Raw genomic sequence first — 19,307 nt, 5'->3', positions numbered from 1 at the left:
ATGTCTCTCAGCTACCAGGATTTAAATGTTTTCTAGCCTATAAATAAATCACTGGGGTATGATCAACTACAATGCTGTGATCAAGTCAATAATCCTAGTTGGTCTTCAACATGGTCATTGGTTTATTCATAAACTAAGACACTTTATGTAGTTGCAAGATACAAAGGGGGGTTTTAAATAGCTGGTGAAAAGGTGCGCTTTCATTTTTAAGCAAACCAAAGCCTGAACTCAATCTAGACTACCAGTGGTGAATTTCACACAGTTTGTACTGTTAAACCAGCTGTACTAATTATCGTTATCACTTTAAAAACATGGTGTAATAACCAACTTGCTATAAAGGTGATGATGATGCTAGATTCAATAAACATATCCAAGCAAATCAGATCCATTCAAGTCAAGCATCATGCTCTTAATTCAGAAATTATTCCTCATAAAATAATCCTTTTGTTAATCTTCCTCAATATAGACAAGTTTTAAAGGACAAAAAAACAAAACATTACTGACTAGATAGTAGTGTAAATCCTACCATGTACAAGCTTCAAAAGATCAGGTGCTTTAACATTTCACCAGATCTTGTTTCTACATTTTAAAAAGATTAGAAATTGCATTCTCTATCACACACATTCCTGACATGCAATCAAGTGATCACTAAGATTTAAGAGAACAAAGTTTGTTTGCATAGCTACAGCAGTCTATACACTCCAGCCTAGCCTCAGCGCTGGCCCGTGTAGGTAAGGAACCAGGAGCTGACTGACGCAGCAGCAGAGGAGATCATGCCTCCTGCATTTCCTACTGGTTGTGAGACCTGCAAGGCTGTGCTCTGAGACAGATCCATGGGCTGAGAGGGGATGTCACAGAAACGGGGACTAGGGACAGTTTCCCAGTCTGTACCCAAGTCTGTCTCTTCATCTGTTACGGCTTCATCTCCACTCTCTTCTGCCGTGCCTGATGCCTCAGGCTCCAAAAATTCCATAGAGTCCTCCAAGTCTGCACTTACTTCAAATGGTCCAGTCCTGTGCAAAGAGCAGGAAACAACTGAAGCAGTTCAATTAGCATTTTTTTAAATCTTCCTGCACTCAAAAGAGATCTTGCAGTCACGTGACCGGAAAGTACACAACCGCCATCTTGTCGGTCAAAAACACCGCTGAATACTGCTGCACTCGTGTACAGAATGGATCAATTTCAACCGACGGACTACACGGCTCATTTTTCTAATGAACAGATAACTAGATACATGTCTAAAATAAACGATCTACAGATTAGTGACCCTTATGGCTTTCCGGACGGAGTTTTCACTACCGGATTTTGAACTGCCAGCGGAATACCCAGACGTGTATAATTACCTCATTAACTTTCCCTCGCTGTTCAGTGGTGAAGCACTGCGTGCTTATAAATCTCTGGACAGTTATCTTTACAGAAATTCAGGATTTGTCAGCGACTCAGATGTGGCCGCTTGTAAACAAGAATCCTCATTGGATGGGTAAGTCACTTAAGTATTACTAGTACTGATACTAGATGCACTGACCAGCCGATTATAGAATAAGGTAATTCCAGCTGTAATTCCAAATCGTCCGTCTTGTTTACATGGATCTGGCGTTGGAGAGGTAGAGGCTTGGCAGTGGAGATTTGAATGGTTGTTTTCTGAGCTTAGTCAACAGGCCGGCTCTGCAGCCTCGCTTTTGCTTCCGCTCCCGGCGCTGCCTCCTTCGCTTTGCTTCCGATAACAATCCACGGAGACCCCGCTGGTCTCGCTATCTCGTCCGGAATGTTGTGCATGTGATGGAAATCGCTACAAACCGTCATTTTCTGCTGGAAACCAATGTCCAGTAAGTCCATACGGTTGTAGTGGATATTGAAGTCCGGTACAGACGAACAACACGCAAAAATACACACAAAAAACATAAAAAACGTGCACAGGTAGGGAGAGCTTGTAGCCGCAGCCGTTGTAGTAGAATTGTATATAGTAGGGTTTTCCAGAAGTAGAAGGCGGAATATGGCGTTTGACCGACAAGATGGCGTCTGTCACAATCTGGATCGGCTGTGACGTCACATGCAAGTGCTCCATTGATTCTGTATACTCCCCAACTAACAGAGGAGGGACAAGGGAGTGTCTAAGTTCTGGTCACTCATCAAAACCACCCACTCTTTTGCATCGCTCTCTCACCCACCCATAATTACAATGGTGAAAACTAATGTATTTTAAACAGGTACAGTACAGACATTCAGTGGAATTTCAATTCATTACAGCGACTGAAGTTTATAATTTTAAAACAATGACTGTTCTGCATACAGAAGGCAAAACTACACCTGTGTACATATTTCACAAGTAAAATGTATTTTTATTTTAAGCCATCACTGCTTGACAAGCTTTACACTAAACTTTGGCCTGCCGTGGCTCTAATTTAAGACTAAAGTGCTGATAGATATGCATATCAGTATTATTATTATTTTCTCCTGACCTTTTGCCATTTCCTCCATATGCTCAGTGTAATAATGGCATATTGTGTAATTAGTAACAATAGCAGTGTTTTTGGCTGCTGGCAGGTTTTGCTTTGTTGTAATTTATTGAGGTCATTGTACAGTAGTCAGTACTGAAGTACTTTTTCCAAGATATTTTAAATAATGTGTCTATGAAAATGTGTTGGGGTTAGAGCCACAGAAAACTCAGACCTGGGCCTAGGTCACCACTTGATGATCCCAGTCATACACCAGCCAACAATGTAGAGGGACCACCACTGACCGGATATTATTTAGATATTATAAAGTCTCAGCATAGGGGCATAGATGGGTATGCAGTGAGACGCTAACATTCCAACTTCCTCCCTGCTAGGAAAGCTCCATCTCACTGATACCAACACAGCCATTGCTGTAAGACGCTTGACGTGGTATGGACACGTTCGCCACAGTGCTGCTTGGTTTTCCAGGGTTGTTGATCTTGCGTGTGGGCGAAAACCTAGGGGCCACCCCTGAAAAACCTGGTTAGAGGGTGTCAATAGTGATCTCAAGAAGTACGGTCTTTCGGCAGCTGACGCGCAGAATCGTGGAAAATGGAAGGCTACCATGAAACGTCTAACCTGCCCCGAGGTGGAACCATGACGTAAAATTGGATAGCAGCATAGCAGTGACACATGGTGTGTGTGTGTGTGTGGGGAGAATTTGTGGGTTTTGATAAAAATGAAGGGAGGCAATTAGTTTTTACCTGCCAAGGTTCTTGTTCTCAGGGGAGACCAGAAACATGATATTTCTCAGTGTGTGGTGGGGATGGAGTAGCTCACTGTCTACATGCTGTGAGGACAGATTCATATAGAACATAGATATCATAAGTATTTATCTTAAAAGGTATAGGTGTTTTTGAAGTATAACTGTGATTGTACCACCTGGGAGAAGCAGACATATAGGATGTTGGCATTGAGTTTGTTAACAGCACGAGTAAATCTGTAGCAACTCAAATTATCACCACAGAACTCACTGCAAAGAAGACAACACAGAGGTCAGTGGTCAAAGCAAGAAGAAAACGCACAAATCTATGGGAAATTCATTAAGTATTTTTTTTTAAGTAATACGGGCCTTGCAGTGTTACATGGGTCATACCATTTTGGATGGACAGAAGTCTCCCGATTGACCATCTTGGATTTGCTTCATACTTCATGTAAATAAATCTTATTGTACCCAAAAACTAATGTGCAAAATTTTCAGCTTGTACAACCCCGATTCAAAAAATATTCAGAGGCTGTGTAAAACGTAAATAAAAACAATGCAATGATTCGCAAATCCTTTTTGACCTATATTGAATTGAATAAATACAAAGACGATATTTAATGCTCAAACTGATAAACCTCGTATATTTACAAAAAAAAACAAAAAAAAAACCACAACAACCGCACACTCATTCTGAATTTGATGCCTGCAACGTGTTCCAAAGAAGTTGGGACAGGGGTATGTTTACCACTGTCTTACATCACCTTTTCTTTTAACAACCTTAAAGGAACAGTCCACCGTATTTCCATAATGAAATATGCTCTTACCTGAATTGAGACGAGCTGCTCCGTACCTATCCGAGCTTTGCGCGACCTCCCAGTTAATCAGACGCAGTCAGACGCGCTGTCACTCCTGTTAGCAATGTAGCTAGGCTCAGTATGGCCAACGGTATTTTTTGGGGCTGTAGTTAGATGTGACCAAACTCTTCCGCGTTTTTCCTGTTTACATAGGTTTATATGACCAGTGATATGAAACAAGTTCAGTTACACAAATTGAAACGTAGCGATTTTCTATGCTATGGAAAGTCCGCACTATAATGACAGGCGTACTAACACCTTCGGCAGCGCATTGATACGGAGCTCAGATATCAATGCGCTGCCGAAGCGCGCAGAAGGTGTTAGTACGCCTGTCATTATAGTGTGGACTTCCCATAGCATAGAAAATCGCTACGTTTCAATTTGTGTAACTGAACTTGTTTCATATCACTGGTCATATAAACCTATGTAAACAGGAAAAACGCGGAAGAGTTTGGTCACATCTAACTACAGCCCCAAAAAATACCGTTGGCCATACTGAGCCTAGCTACATTGCTAACAGGAGTGACAGCGCATCTGACTGCATCTGATTAACTGGGAGGTCGCGCAAAGCTCGGATAGGTACGGAGCAGCTCGTCTCAATTCAGGTAAGAGCATATTTCATTATGGAAGTACGGTGGACTGTTCCTTTAAAGCATTTGGGAACTGAGGACACCAATTGTTGAAGTTAGGAACATGAAATTATTTCCTATTCTTGCTTGACATGCGACTTCAGTTGCTCAACAGTCCGGGGTCTCTGTATTTTGTGTTTCATGATGCACCACATATTTTCAATGGGAGACAGGCAGGCCAGTTTAACACCTGCATTCTTACTCCAAAGCCACACTGTTGTAACACTGCCAAGCCACATTCTGCATTTGTCTTGTTGTTATAAGCAGGGATGTCCCTAAAAAAAAAATAAACACCACACATCATCTGGATGGCAGGATGTTGCTCCAAAACCCATGTGTACCTTTCAGCATTAATGGTGCCTTCCAGAATGTGCAAGTTACCCATTTTATGGGCATACTATAAGAGATCCTGGCAACAATCCGGATGGTTCTTTCAATCTTTAGCCCAGAGGACACAACATCCATGGTTTCCAAAAATAGTTTGAAATGTGGATTCAGCCCACAACACACTTTTCCACTTTGTGCCAGTCCATCTCAGATTAGACTGGTTAACACCAGACCATATCACAAGTGAAATATGGTCTGGAATCCGCCTATTGAATTTCTCGTAGGGGAGGTGTGGTTTACGATTGTCAACAGCCGTTTATTGGACGTTGCGAATGTCTATCATTTGGCGTATACGTAGCCCATGGCCAATCATGGCAGTTGTACCCGGTGACGTAGTTAGAGCGGCGAAGAAGAGAAGGAAAGAGAAGGCAAAACAAAAATAGGAAAACAATGGCACTGAACGATTACTGCCGTTTGTGCAAGACAAAAAAAAAAGCTTGATCGAAAGTTTGGTTCGTATCGCTCGCCGCCATGTTAAATGTGATCCGTAAACAGTCCCAAAAAAACTACAAGCTTCCGTTTGTCAAGTAGTACGCATCACCGTCTTTCCACTCCTCCCCACTCTCTGATTGGCTCCCTAACTCAGGCGAGCCTTTAGACCATAGTTTCCATGCTGTCTTTTCAGATCGGAACGATTGTGCAAAGCAGCATGGGATTTCCCAGGCTAATCTCAGATAAGTTCAGGCCCAGAGAATTCAACAGTTTCAGGATATTGTTGATATGTAACTTTCAGTTTACATGGTAGATGCAGCAACAAACCGTACTTACCAACAGTGGTTCTCTGAAGTATTCCCGAGCCCAAGTAGCAATATCCTTTATACAAGCAACTCTGGGGCGGCACGGTGGTGTAGTGGTTAGCGCTGTCGCCTCACAGCAAGAAGGTCCGGGTTCGAGCCCCGTGGCCGGCGAGGGCCTTTCTGTGCGGAGTTTGCATGTTCTCCCCGTGTCCGCGTGGGTTTCCTCCGGGTGCTCCGGTTTCCCCCACAGTCCAAAGACATGCAGGTTAGGTTAACTGGTGACTCTAAATTGACCGTAGGTGTGAATGTGAGTGTGAATGGTTGTCTGTGTCTATGTGTCGGCCCTGTGATGACCTGGCGACTTGTCCAGGGTGTACCCCGCCTTTCGCCCGTAGTCAGCTGGGATAGGCTCCAGCTTGCCTGCGACTCTGTAGAACAGGATAAAGCGGCTAGAGATAATGAGATGAGACAAGCAACTCTGTTTTTAATGCAGTGCCACCTGAGAGATCAAAGGTCACAGGCATTCAATGCTAGTTTTCAGCTTTCTGAAATCCAGAAACTTCTCTGGATTCACTGAATCTTTTGACGATATGAACTGTCAGTGGTGAAATCCCTAAATACTTTGCAATCCTATGTTGATAATCCTTGTTCTTAAATTGTTGGATACTGGAAATTATTTTCTTCATTTTTAATTCCTCATATAAAAAGACATTTTGATTTCTTTCAGACATGCACCCAGTTGCTAAGAAAAGTACTAGAACGAGTAATATATATTAAAAAAAAAAACATCTGATGTGGTTCAGTGTGAAGATATAGTGTGCTTCAAAGCATGAAATAATTTTTACACAATTTTCACCCATTTCAGAAGTGAAAGACAGTGTAGAACAATCTCTGAAAATTCAAGCATCCAACTTGAACACGTCAACGAGTTATGGAACTTGTTTATTAGGGCCACCACCCCTTGTTTAAAGCCTCCATATCTTAGAAACCAAAAGACACAAGCTGAGAATTTTGCACACTAGTTACTGGGTACAGTAACCTTAGTTACATAAAGCAAACTGAAGATGGTTAGTTGGAAAATTTTTCTAAAATCCATTGATTTGACATGGAATTATCCATGGTCAAGCCTTTAAGAAGGTGACAGAGCAGAATTCTGGACATTGTACGTTACCTGTTACACAGCTTTTTGGGCAGACTGACATCCAAAATATGAGAAAGAATGTTAACAAGTTGAGTAGCGTAGCAGAGGGCTGCGCTAATGGTGTGCGCTGGAGTGATGTGATCCAGCTCTGCATAAAAAGTAAATAAACAGGTTTCAACAACTAACATCACAAATATACATTAATAAATACTGAACACTAGGGCTGTAACGATATGCGTATCGAAATCGCGATACGCAGAGCCACGATCCGTATCGCGATACAAGAAGGCAGAATCGCGGTACACCCTTTCAAACTTCTCCTCAGCCCAAAAACAGAGGCGCTTCCAAACTTCAATTTATGAATACTTTACTTTTTATTTAAATTACATTTTAAACTTACTTAAATTACTTTTATTTTTTGATATCTATTAGTAAGTCGTTTTTTCGCCGACCTGCGACAATCTTCTGTGAGTCACGCAACGTCCACACTCGCCACTGGCAGAGCATTCATTTCTTTTAAGCGGTCGCCATTCAGGTTGCGACGCGGGGAGCGAATCTGTAAACAAGCAGCTCATTGGCTGGCTAGGTGTGCCACAAGCCAATCACAATCACTTGACCGGAAAGGCATGCAGTGTTGCCAGATTGGGCAGGTTTAGGCGCTTTTTGGCTGGTTTTGAACATATTTTGGGGTGGAAAACGTTAGCAATATCTGGCAACACTGAAGGCATGTCTGCTTGGGCGGAAGCCTTCTGCGGCAGTTACATTTTGACACGCGAGCAATGTTTCACCATAAAAATTCCGTAATTTCCATCTGTTTTCCGCGATCACAGAAAATCATTGGCCCTATGACAGTGAGACAGTGAGAGAGCCACCCCCCAAAAAAAATCTTAACGGATTTACACGATTTTGAAAAATGACTTTCAGAACTGAAAAAAAACAGAGCTTCCGGCTCAACAGTATTATTTTGAGAAATAAAACAATCTTTGGATATACATTTGTTCATTTTTGCATACATATTACTCATTCTCTGCAGTGGTCTGAATTATTTGTTATTAAATAGTTAATGTAAGTAAGTAAATGTTAATAAGTCAAATTTACTACTTTAAAAAAACATTTTAAAAAAAATCGTGGGCGTATCGAATCGTGGGTCAAAAATCGCGATACGAATCGAATCGTATCGTGAGTTGGGTGTATCGTTACAGCCCTACTGAACACATATACATTATGGCCTTTATCATCTAGTTAAACTAATCTCAGGCAGCAATGGATCAGTGGTTCAAAGTCTGAGCTAGAGATCAAAATCTTGCAACTCAAATCTAAGGGCCACCAGAGAACCACTGCTGGCTCCTCGCTCAACTGTACATCACTTTGGATAAAAGCAACTACCAAAGGAGTAAATGTTTTTCTTCAACATCAAAACATATTTTGCAGTCTAACACCACCTATGGCAATCTGCTAATAACCTCTGCAAACAGGACATGGCTTAGCAATCTGAATTACAGCCATAACACTCAAGTCTGATCTATCTGCTCTATCTGAAAGTATGAAGAGAGCAGTGAGAAGAAACTGCACCTGGGCCAGAATTAGTGCTTTTCTCCTCTACCCAGTTATAATAGGCTGAGCAGTCTCCATTACTGGGCAGCGTGACATGGGACCCAGTGATGCTGATGCTTGTCTCTCCATTCTGATCATCCCAGATCCAACGACCAGACATGTATGTTGTTCGCCGGGCCTCAGCTAACTCACTCACAGTGCTGGATGTGAGGGTAAAGTCGTACTCTGCTACAGCAGTTTCAGCCGGGTCTCTGAAGAGCAGAAAGTCCAGTTACAACGTCTCTTTAGTGTACGTAAGTAAAAGCTTGCTTATGCCAGGATGCTAAAAACACAATGACCCGCTTTAGGTGGTGTTTACATCAGACCGTATCCGTCTCGTTTTCGTCGCGGATGCACTGTCCGTTCACATTAAAACGCCAGGAAACGACTCCACAGGCGGAACAACTTGAATCCGCCAGGGCCCACGTATTCAACCCAGTTCGTATCTGATCCGGTGCTGTGTAAACATTGAGATACGAGGAAACGCAGTGCTGAGCTCTAGCTGACGTCGTCATTGGACAACGTCACTGTGACATCCACCTTCCTGATTCGCTGGCGTTGTTCATGCCACGTTGGTCATGTTACGCGACTGCTGAAAAACGGCGCGGACTTCAGTTCCTGCTATTGTTTCTGCCTTGTATCACCTTTGTTTTTCATTAAAGAGTATAAAAGTATGAATATAATGCTTTGCCATTCTTAATGTTGTTCATGGTAAGATGCAAATACTGCCCATTGTGTAGTTATGATTGTCTTTAGGCTTGCCATCCTTCCACTTGCAAGTGGTGAGTGACTTGCGCATGCCCGATATGCACTGGGATCACACACACAGCGGCTCAGTCCCGAATCACTGCTCGTGCGCTTCACTCGCACGCTCTGTGAGCTGCGCAGGGCCGGAGTGCGCACCCTCCAGAGGGCACTCGCTGTTCAGGGCGGAGTGATTTGGAGCGCAGCCGCTGAGGAGGAAGCGCTGAGCCGCACTGACACATTTCAACTTACGTGCCGAATTAGTCATGTGATTAGAGTATCCATGTATTGGCGTCGCTGTGTGCACGCGAATTGTGTATTGGCGTTGCTGTGTGCACGCGAATCGTTTTAAAAACGTTAATCTGATGAGCCGCTGATACGGTCTAATGTAAACACCACCTTAGTCGCAAGTATTTTGGGTAGAGAAGTATTACATTCCTGTAGTGCTAAGCAAAACAGCCTAAGGTGGGGCTTTGATAACCGTTTTGTGCCAGTGACTTAGCTTTTACAATCTGGAAATATTATTTATGTATAAAACATTGGACATTACATTAAGTTAATTACTCAAACCTGCTGCCCTGCTTCTCCTCCTGTGTGGGGAAGATGTACGTGGTGAGTTCCAGAATGTGATCCCGCCGCACCTCAGCCAGAGCCTCCAGTCTATTCTGCAGCTCTTTATTCCTTTTCTCTAACAGCTCGCTCAGGCGACGGTTATGACGCTCTAGCCTATCCCTCTTTTCTTGGTGGCGAATCGCCCGGCGCTGCAATCTCTGACCTTCTTCCCGAGAGCGAAGTAACAGATCTTTGCCTTAACAAAGAGATGCAAAGGAAAAAGAAGTGATCGTGAGATGTCTAAACCTTGTTTATTTAAATTAAAAAAAAAAAAAAAAAAACACCACCACACCACAACATGAAAGCTGGGTAGAACTGATGGTTCCAGTCATTTTCTAGAAACACCCACCACTCTTCACTTCTTCATTCCCACTGCAAATTGCCTCTTTTAGTTGCTCAATCTTCATCTTACATGACATAATCTTCCATTTCTGCCATGAACAAAATCATAACTGGCTGTCAGTGAGGGTAAGAAAATATTATCTTTGTTCAAAACCGTCTTCTGAGGAAACTTACAAGCTGGTCTGCCTGAACCTTCTTATCCATGGTTTTGATTACCCTGAATGCATAAAACACAGAAATTACAAAATCATAAAGTGTCTAGCATTTATCAGATACCATGTATAACAGGCAGGCTTATGGTGACTCGTACAATTACCTTTGCTGAAGGATCTCCTTTTCCTTCTTCATTTTCTGAAGCCTTTCCAGTTTCTCTGTGTATCTGCAGGCAAGCATTTAATTTTGATCAGATGTTACACTATTTTCCATTAATATCCATAATATTTCCATAATAGGGGCGGCACGGTGGTGTAGTGGTTAGCGCTGTCGCCTCACAGCAAGAAGGTCCTGGGTTCGAGCCCCGGGGCCGGCGAGGGCCTTTCTGTGCGGAGTTTGCATGTTCTCCCCGTGTCCGCGTGGGTTTCCTCCGGGTGCTCCGGTTTCCCCCACAGTCCAAAGACATGCAGGTTAGGTTAACTGGTGGCTCTAAATTGAGCGTAGGTGTGAATGTGAGTGTGAATGGTTGTCTGTGTCTATGTGTCAGCCCTGTGATGACCTGGCGACTTGTCCAGGGTGTACCCCGCCTTTCGCCCGTAGTCAGCTGGGATAGGCTCCAGCTTGCCTGCGACCCTGTAGAAGGATAAAGCGGCTAGAGATAATGAGATGAGATGAGATTTCCATAATATTAATATTTAAAATCTAGGCTAAAAACCCATCTCTACTCCTTGGTCTTTCCCTAACCATCAGCTTATTGTTATTATTATTATAGTTTTATTTTATTTATTTCTTTTTTTATTTTCTTTTGATAATTTGTCTTTTAATACTGACTCTGTACTAGTCTGGTTAACACCAGACCATATCACAAGTGAAATATGGTCTGGAATCCGCCTATTGAATTTCTCGTAGGGGAGGTGTGGTTTACGATTGTCAACGGCCATTTATTGGACGTTGCGAATGTCTATCATTTGGCGTATACGTAGCCCATGGCCAATCATGGCAGTTGTACCCGGTGACGTAGTTAGAGCGACGAAGAAGACGAAGAGGCAAAGAAGAGAAGGAAAGAGAAAGAGAAGGCAAAACAAAAATAGGAAAACAATGGCACCGAACGATTACTGCCATTTGTGCAAGACAAAGCTTGATCGAAAGTTTGGTTCGTATCGCTCGCCGCCATGTTAAATGTGATCCGTAAACAGTCCCAAATAAACTACAAGCTTCCGTTTGTCGAGTAGTACGCATCACCGTCTTTCCACCCCTCCCCACTCTCTGATTGGCTCCCTAACTCAGGCGAGCCTTGAGACCATAGTTTCCATGCTGTCTTTTCAGATCGGAACGATTGTGCAAAGCAGCATGGGATTTCCCAGGCTAACTCTGTACAGCACTTTGGTCAGTGTATGCTGTGTTTAAATGTGCTATACAAATTAAACTTACTTACTAATAAATGTAACAGGGTTTTAAAGACACAAAACATGTCGGTTTTACTGCAGGAACATACTTTGTCTTGATTCAGGAATGATTAAGCAACAAAATCACCAATGATTCAGATTTAATGTTATAGTTATTATGCATTAAGGTAATACACAACGGGCAAAAGAAAATAGTTAGACACCTGCATATGTTTCTGAAAGTAATTTGCTTTAAACATTCGAGATAAAAGAAAGAAAGCACAACTTTATTCATCACACACTTCTGAAATTCCTCTCTGCATTTAACCCATCTGAAGCAGTGAACACACGTGCACAATGAGCGCACACACATGCCCAGAGCAGTTGGGAGTTAGGTGCCTGGCTCAAGGGCACCTCAGCCCAAGGCCGTCCCATATTAACCTAACCACATGTCTTTTGGACTGTGAGGGAAACCGGAGCACCCAGAGGAAACCCACGCAAACATGGGGAGAACATGCAAACTCCACACAGAAAGGCCCCTGCCGGCTGCTGGGTTCGCACCCAGAATCTTCTTGCTGTGAGGCGACCGTGCTAACCACTACACCACCATGCTGCCCGTAATTTGCTTTAAAGGGCACATCTGGGGTATATTTAGGAGCAAGATCAATGTCTCATCTCATCTCATTATCTCTAGCCGCTTTATCCTTCTACAGGGTCGCAGGCAAGCTGGAGCCTATCCCAGCTGACTACGGGCGAAAGGCGGGGTACACCCTGGACAAGTCGCCAGGTCATCACAGGGCTGATACATAGACACAGACAACCATTCACACTCACATTCACACCTACGGTCAATTTAGAGTCACCAGTTAACCTAACCTGCATGTCTTTGGACTGTGGGGGAAACCGGAGCACCCGGAGGAAACCCACGCGGACACGGGGAGAACATGCAAACTCCGCACAGAAAGGCCCTCGCCGGCCCTGGGGCTCGAACCCAGGACCTTCTTGCTGTGAGGCGACAGCGCTAACCACTACACCACCGTGCCGCCCTGCAAGATCAATGTAATTCTCTTATTTTATATTAAACTTTGGTCAAATATCTGTCACATTTTGCATTTTGTGCAATTTTTTTTTTACCTTGCGCAACACCAGAAAAATTCAATTAAAATCAAGCCATTTGAGGCGAATTCGTCTGCCTCTGAAAAAACTTGGCATTTGGATTTCCCGGTAAACATTGATTTTCGTGACGTTACGTGCGGGACGCCTCCTTCTGAATCCCATGTCAGCGCTGGTTTGTTTATGAGAATACGACCTGGTGGTTTTCTGCAAATCTCTTCAACATTATCACGTAATTATTAAAATGGTTAACAGCTGTATCGTAGGAGGGTGTAGCAACACCAATCTTGATGGGATTAGTACTCATCGTTTTCCAAAAGACCGGACAATGAGAGAGAAATGGGAGCGCTTCGTGCGAGGCACCTGGAAAAACTGGCAACATGCAACAGACCACAGCATCATATGCGGGGCTCAATTCATAAAGCCTGACGACTTTGAGAACATTTGCAGTGGGAAACGGGCTTCAAGAAGTAACTTGATCTGAAAAAAGACGCAGTTCCATCTGTTAGAATGCCCAAAGCAACACTGTCTCCATTTGTGTCAGCGTCCCCAAAGGAGCCAGCCGTGTTCGTTTCCCCTGACAGAAGGCGAAGTGCTGCATCCACTGAGGCCCTCGAAGCCGAGGACCAAGCAGAGCCGAGAAAAAGACCAAGAAAATCGGCAATTCACAAGTTGATTGTTGCCAGGGTAAGAAATAGAGACTATACTCTAAATTAGGTGTTCCTGTGTTTGTCTCTCAGCCTGCTGGCAGATCCGCATGTGACGTCACGAATCTGGATCAGTATGGCTCCAGACTCCCTTGGGATTTTTCCAGACGCGTTTTGTTATTTATTTATTTTTGCTGTAGACCGATGGCCTTGTGCAAAATTACCCTTCTGGATGAGTGTGTAAAGGGACATACTTTCATCAAAAAAACCCAACAACACTAAATTGGTCCAGAATATGCCCTTTAAACGTTTAAGATAACAGGATGTTCAACATAAAATACATAACTAACTTCATGATTCTGCTAAGCGGTATTGTGTTGTAGCCCAGTGTTTAAATGTGAATAAAGTTGATCAAACGTGTCTATGATTGATCATTCTAGATTCTGGAACTCTCTGACTCCTCACATCCGCAACTCTGACTCTCTCCCCATCTTCAAGTCTAAACTTGGTGGCACGGTGGTGTAGTGGTTAGCACAGTTGCCTCACAGCAAGAAGGTTCTGGGTTCGAACCCAGCGGCCAGCGAGAGCCTTTCTGTGTGGAGTCTGCATGGGTTTCCCCCACAATCCAAAGACATGCAATTAGGTTAATGTGGTGCTCCCCGGGCGCTGTAGTATGGCTGCCCACTACTCTGGGTATGCGCGCATGTGTGTTCACTGCTTCAGATGGGTTAAATGCAGAGGATGAATTTTGCTGTGCTTGAAGTGTGCATGTGACAAATTAAGGTTTCTTCTAAACTCACTTGTTTAAGATTGCTCACTCACTTTAACTTCTATTATGCTCTCCATTGCTTCATGCATGTTGATTTTATTTATTGCTGTTTTTATTGATTATACAGTGTCCTTGAGTGTCTTGAAAGGTGCTTATAAAGAAAAAAATTATCATTATTGTTATTTAAAGACGGTGGCACGGTGGTGTAGTGGTTAGCGCTGTCGCCTCACAGCAAGAAGGTCCGGGTTCGAGCCCCGGGGCCGGCGAGGGCCTTTCTGTGTGGAGTTTGCATGTTCTCCCCATGTCCACGTGGGTTTCCTCCGGGTGCTCCGGTTTCCCCCACAGTCCAAAGACATGCAGGTTAGGTTAACTGGTGGCTCTAAATTGACCGTAGGTGTGAATGTGAGTGCGAATGGTTGTCTGTGTCTATGTGTCAGCCCTGTGATGACCTGGCGACTTGTCCAGGGTGTACCCTAGCCTGGCTAACGCGACTTCAAAGCTCTCCGAGCTATTGGTCTGGCCAAGATATTAAGCCCAACCATTTCCCAGAGCCCGTGGTTGACCCGCCTCCCTGAAATGCCTCAGTTTGCTACTGGTCGAAGCCAGAAAAGGCTGTGACGAAGCTTAAACCAATCACATCACTCTTTCCTCTGACGTATGCGACGCAACGGGGCTAACTGGTAGATTAAACTCTTACCGAAGCCGGTCGGGAGCAAGGCGAAAACGTCCTTCCTTTCAATAAATACCTCCAGGGCTGCTCTTTGCTCCGTTTTCAATGAGAACTTCCCATTGAATGCTTTCAATACAGCATCTATGCGTAATAGATGCGGAAGCGTGAATGAAGCGCTTCCGGCATAGATTCTGTAAACAATCTATGGCTTCCGGTCGCAGTTCTACTACGTCAGTGCCTTGAACACGCCTCTACCCAGGGCCGTTGGAGATGCTCAAAGTTGATTGGTTCCCGATTTTTCGGGAGCTTGGAAGAGCTGTAGATAGCTTGCCTGGCCAGACTAAAGGCCAATTTATGCTGACAACCCAGTCCTCGCAGACGGTGTTGCAGATAGCGTCTGCGTAGCCCCCCCACCTTCGCAGATGCTCTGCGCGCACCTCCCAAAAATTGTGACCACCGCAGAAGCCTCGCAGACAGCGCCGCAGACAAGAGGGCTCTGACTGGTCCACTCTACCCGCTGTACACGCACTTCCGCTTCCCTACTTTCCCGGTTTGTTTTGTTTTCACGACTGGCATTTTTAAAAACACGAGCGAAGATGGAGCAGCATGAAGAGCGGTTGATTGAGGAAGTACGTACATCTATACGACTCCAGTTCTAGTCATTATAAAAAAGTTCTAGTCATTATAAGTAACCGGAGGATAAACACTCCACTAACCACACCCACCAACTACTCCTAGCGACTTCGCGCCCCCTTGCGTTGTGCCGGTGAATAACATCGCGCACGCCTATTACTCCCCGCTCAACGATAAATTACAACTGTCTGCGAAAAGCTATCTGCGAAAGCCTTGTCGCACGAGCATGCAGAGGCCTTAACACTACGTTCACACTGCAAGGCTTAATGCTCAATTCCGATTTTTTTGTGAAATCCGATTTTTTTGTGAGGTCGTTCACATTAACAAATATATGCGACTTGTATGTGATCCTCAGTATGAACGAAAAGCGACCTAAAAGTGTTCCGCATGCGCATTGCAGGATACGACGACGTCACACGCAGTGAGCATGGCCAGTGTTTACGGAAGTAACCTAAAGTTTCCTGTGTATGACAGTAGCCAGCATGGAGTACCTGGCGATGATGCAGTTGTTGTTGCAACGGAGCCAGAACATGCACAATAGCCTGATGTTGAGAAGGAAGAGGGCAAGGGTTTTGGCTCAGGCGTTCCGCGGGGTAGTGACTGCAACCTCCGTTCAAAGGAACATCAAAGCCATGTTGTTGTAACTTTTTTTGAGAGACCCGCCGCCTACTTCAGCGCAGAATAGTGACGTTTGTGGCTTGTTGATGACGTGTAAGTCCGATGAATGCAACCTGGCGGTTCAGACTGAAGTCGCATATGAAAAGATCGGATAGAAATCGGAATTAGGACCACATATCCAAACGGCCTGGGTCGGATTTGAAAAAATCGGATCTGCGTCGTTCATAAACGCTACGTTCACACTGCAAGGCTTAATGCTCAATTCCGATTTTTTTGTGAGGTCGTTCACATTAACAAATATATGCGACTTGTATGTGATCCTCAGTATGAACGAAAAGCGACCTAAAAGTGTTCCGCATGCGCATTGCAGGATACGATGACGTCACACGCAGTGAGCATGTCCAGTGTTTACGGAAGTAAAACCGCCCGGTTGCGGTATGACCCATCCAATCTAGCTTGAATAGCTGTATCCCCCCAAATGGAAATCAGCTCCCTAACCTCTGCGTCCTTCCATTGAGAAGATTCAGAACCTTCACAGCCCGAAGCGTCCCTCGCATTGATGTCATGCGCAGGGGCGCAGATACGTTTTTTGAACTGGGGGGGACAAAGCTGCCAGCAAACCAACCCCAACCCCGATATGCCTGTCAAACTTGTTGTTAGTAACCATAGCAACCAAGCTCGAGCTCGCAACCTGTGCAGTCTGCGCAGCTCAACCAACCGAATATCAGTCTTTGTTTTGTTTTATGTGAGTTGTTGCAACTATGTATACACTGCCGTGCACCTCAATAAACCGAATGGTAATTAGTCTTTTGATTTTTCTGTGAGGTTTGCCTTATGCAAAGAAAGACAGCATAGACGTTTTTTCCTCCCTATAAGTGGGGGGGACCGAACGAGGTGAATTTAAATCTGGGTGGGACGAGTCCCCCCCTCTATCTGCGCCCGTGATTATGCGCCATGTTGTTGTAACTTTTTTTGAGAGACCCGCCGCCTACTTCAGCGCAGAATAGTGACGTTTGTGGCTTGTTGATGACGTGTAAGTCGGATGAATGCGACCTGGCGGTTCAGACTGAAGTCGCATATGAAAAGAGCGGATAGGAATCGGAATTAGGACCACATATCCAAACGGCCTGGGTCGGATTTGAAAAAATCGGATCTGTGTCGTTCATATTGTCAATAAAAGATCGGATACAGGTCACATATGGGCGAAAAGATCGGATTTGAGTCACTTCAGCCTGCAGTGTGAACGTAGCCATTGTCAATAAAAGATCGGATACAGGTCACATATGGGCGAAAAAATCGGATTTGAGTCACTTCAGCCTGCAGTGTGAACGTAGTGTAAGCTCGCAACAGGCCCTCGTGTTGCGTCACGCTTAGGATGGGCGGGCCCAGGCTAGGTGTACCCCGCCTTTCGCCCGTAGTCAGCTGGGATAGGCTCCAGCTTGCCTGCGACCCTGTAGAACAGGATAAAGCGGCTAGAGATAATGAGATGAAACAGAGCTTTTTTTTCAAAGGAAAGTTTGAACTTGACGTTTCTGACTAGATATTTCATTTGATTTAATTCTAAAAACTGATCAGTTACTGTAATTGGTGTTTTAGAAGGCAAAATTATGAGCAAACTTAGTTCAATTCAGTGATGGAGCTCGGTATCCGGTGGTTTAGCCTCCAGTGTGAAACACCTGAAGAAGCGGCTAATCCACCATAAACCTGCTAACCTAGTTAGCTCGTTTCGTTATTCCTCGGCTAACTCATGAAGAAGCTGGTCACTCAGTTAGCTAATACAGACTGACAGTTCTCTAAAGCTTGTTTTTAGACTTCAGACACGTATTAAGATGTTTTATCACAAAACAGGAGAACCGAACAAAGAGCCTAGCTATAAAAGGTCTTTGTTGTTTAGCACAGTCGTTAGCAAGAGCTAGCAAACATCACTGTTTACATAAAGAGCTCGCTAATGTAAATGCTACATGGCTAAGTAATTTACCTACAGGGTTCTTGCGATACAGCCACAAAAGAGGCTCTTGTTTTCGGTTTGTTGTTTAAAAATGTAAAGGCGCACGGCGATATTAACAGAAACATACGGTACCTTTCGGGATTTTTACCGTCGAAGTACACGAAGTCTCCAGCTCTGATACACCGGGCACAGGTTAGCCTGCGCCTTGCAGTGTTACACAGAGGACATCTCTCCACAGCCACATACAGCCCCTCCGCATCGTCCACCGACTCCACCATTACAGTCGCCGGGGAACCTGTCAGGGCCCCTGGGCAAGGCTGATCCTGCCGACTGGTTGCTCGGGCCTGTGCTCTTACACCCTCAGCGCCCGACTCACAGGGCCCGACCACCCGCACTTCGCTCTCCGTAGGACACGCCATAGCACCGGCGCTTTCTCGCTGCAGTGCCGTTCTACCGAGATACGCCAGCAACAGTTCACGTTGTGTCCGACAGCATTCTCAGCTACAAACGCTGAATCTGTAAGTTACACCACAACAAAGCATCCCGCTCACCGGGGAGGAGCGACTCTGCTGCGCTTCCTGCGGACCTCTACCACGTGACTCACTTTGTTTACGTCCAGGTCGCGTGTGCGCGGGTCGCGTGTCGCTCTTCACCGTAAACACACACGAACGAAGCAGACATGTTCGGACCCATTTGGGCGCCGGGGGGCATTTAAAGACTTAACGCTCAATTTCTCTAAAACTATCTGAGCCTAAATGAATCCAAATACCTTCGTTTACATTCTTATCACATGGGGAGCCAGTTCACCGAGCTCTAACCCTCCTGTGGCTCCGCCCCCGACGCAACGAATCAGTATCAGAATCAGTGATTAGCGCTCGCCTCACGGCAAGAAGGTTCTGGGTTCGAGCCCAGTGGCCGACGAGGGCCTTTCTGTGTGGAGTTTGCATGTTCTCCCCGTGTCTGCATGGGTTTCCTCCCACAGTCCAAAGATATGCAGGTTAGGTTAATTGGTGGCTCTAACTTGACCGAGAGTGTGAATGGTTGTTTGTGTCTGACCTGGCGACTTGGCCAGGGTGTACCCTGCCTCTCGCCCATGGTCAGCTGGGATAGGCTCCAGGTTGCCCCCCGCAA

General features: G+C 44.8%; 1 protein-coding gene across 1 annotated transcript; it reads right to left on the bottom strand.

Moving 5' to 3' along the window:
• Window positions 1–104: 104 nt before the first annotated feature.
• Window positions 105–18,979, bottom strand: atg14 (autophagy related 14). The gene is made up of 10 exons (XM_060934409.1): window positions 18,309–18,979; window positions 10,557–10,619; window positions 10,415–10,457; window positions 10,248–10,329; window positions 9,857–10,094; window positions 8,522–8,754; window positions 6,980–7,097; window positions 3,378–3,468; window positions 3,200–3,285; window positions 105–1,013 (listed from the first exon to the last, which is right to left on the bottom strand). The coding sequence occupies exons 1-10, from the start codon at window positions 18,593–18,595 to the stop codon at window positions 713–715; spliced, it is 1,542 nt and encodes a 513-aa protein (XP_060790392.1). The 5' UTR covers window positions 18,596–18,979; the 3' UTR covers window positions 105–712.
• Window positions 18,980–19,307: the final 328 nt, after the last annotated feature.

Source organism: Neoarius graeffei, chromosome 11 (genome assembly GCF_027579695.1).
Source record: "Neoarius graeffei isolate fNeoGra1 chromosome 11, fNeoGra1.pri, whole genome shotgun sequence".
NCBI classification, from domain to species: domain Eukaryota; kingdom Metazoa; phylum Chordata; class Actinopteri; order Siluriformes; family Ariidae; genus Neoarius; species Neoarius graeffei.
This window is presented reverse-complemented; position numbering and strand designations above follow the sequence as displayed.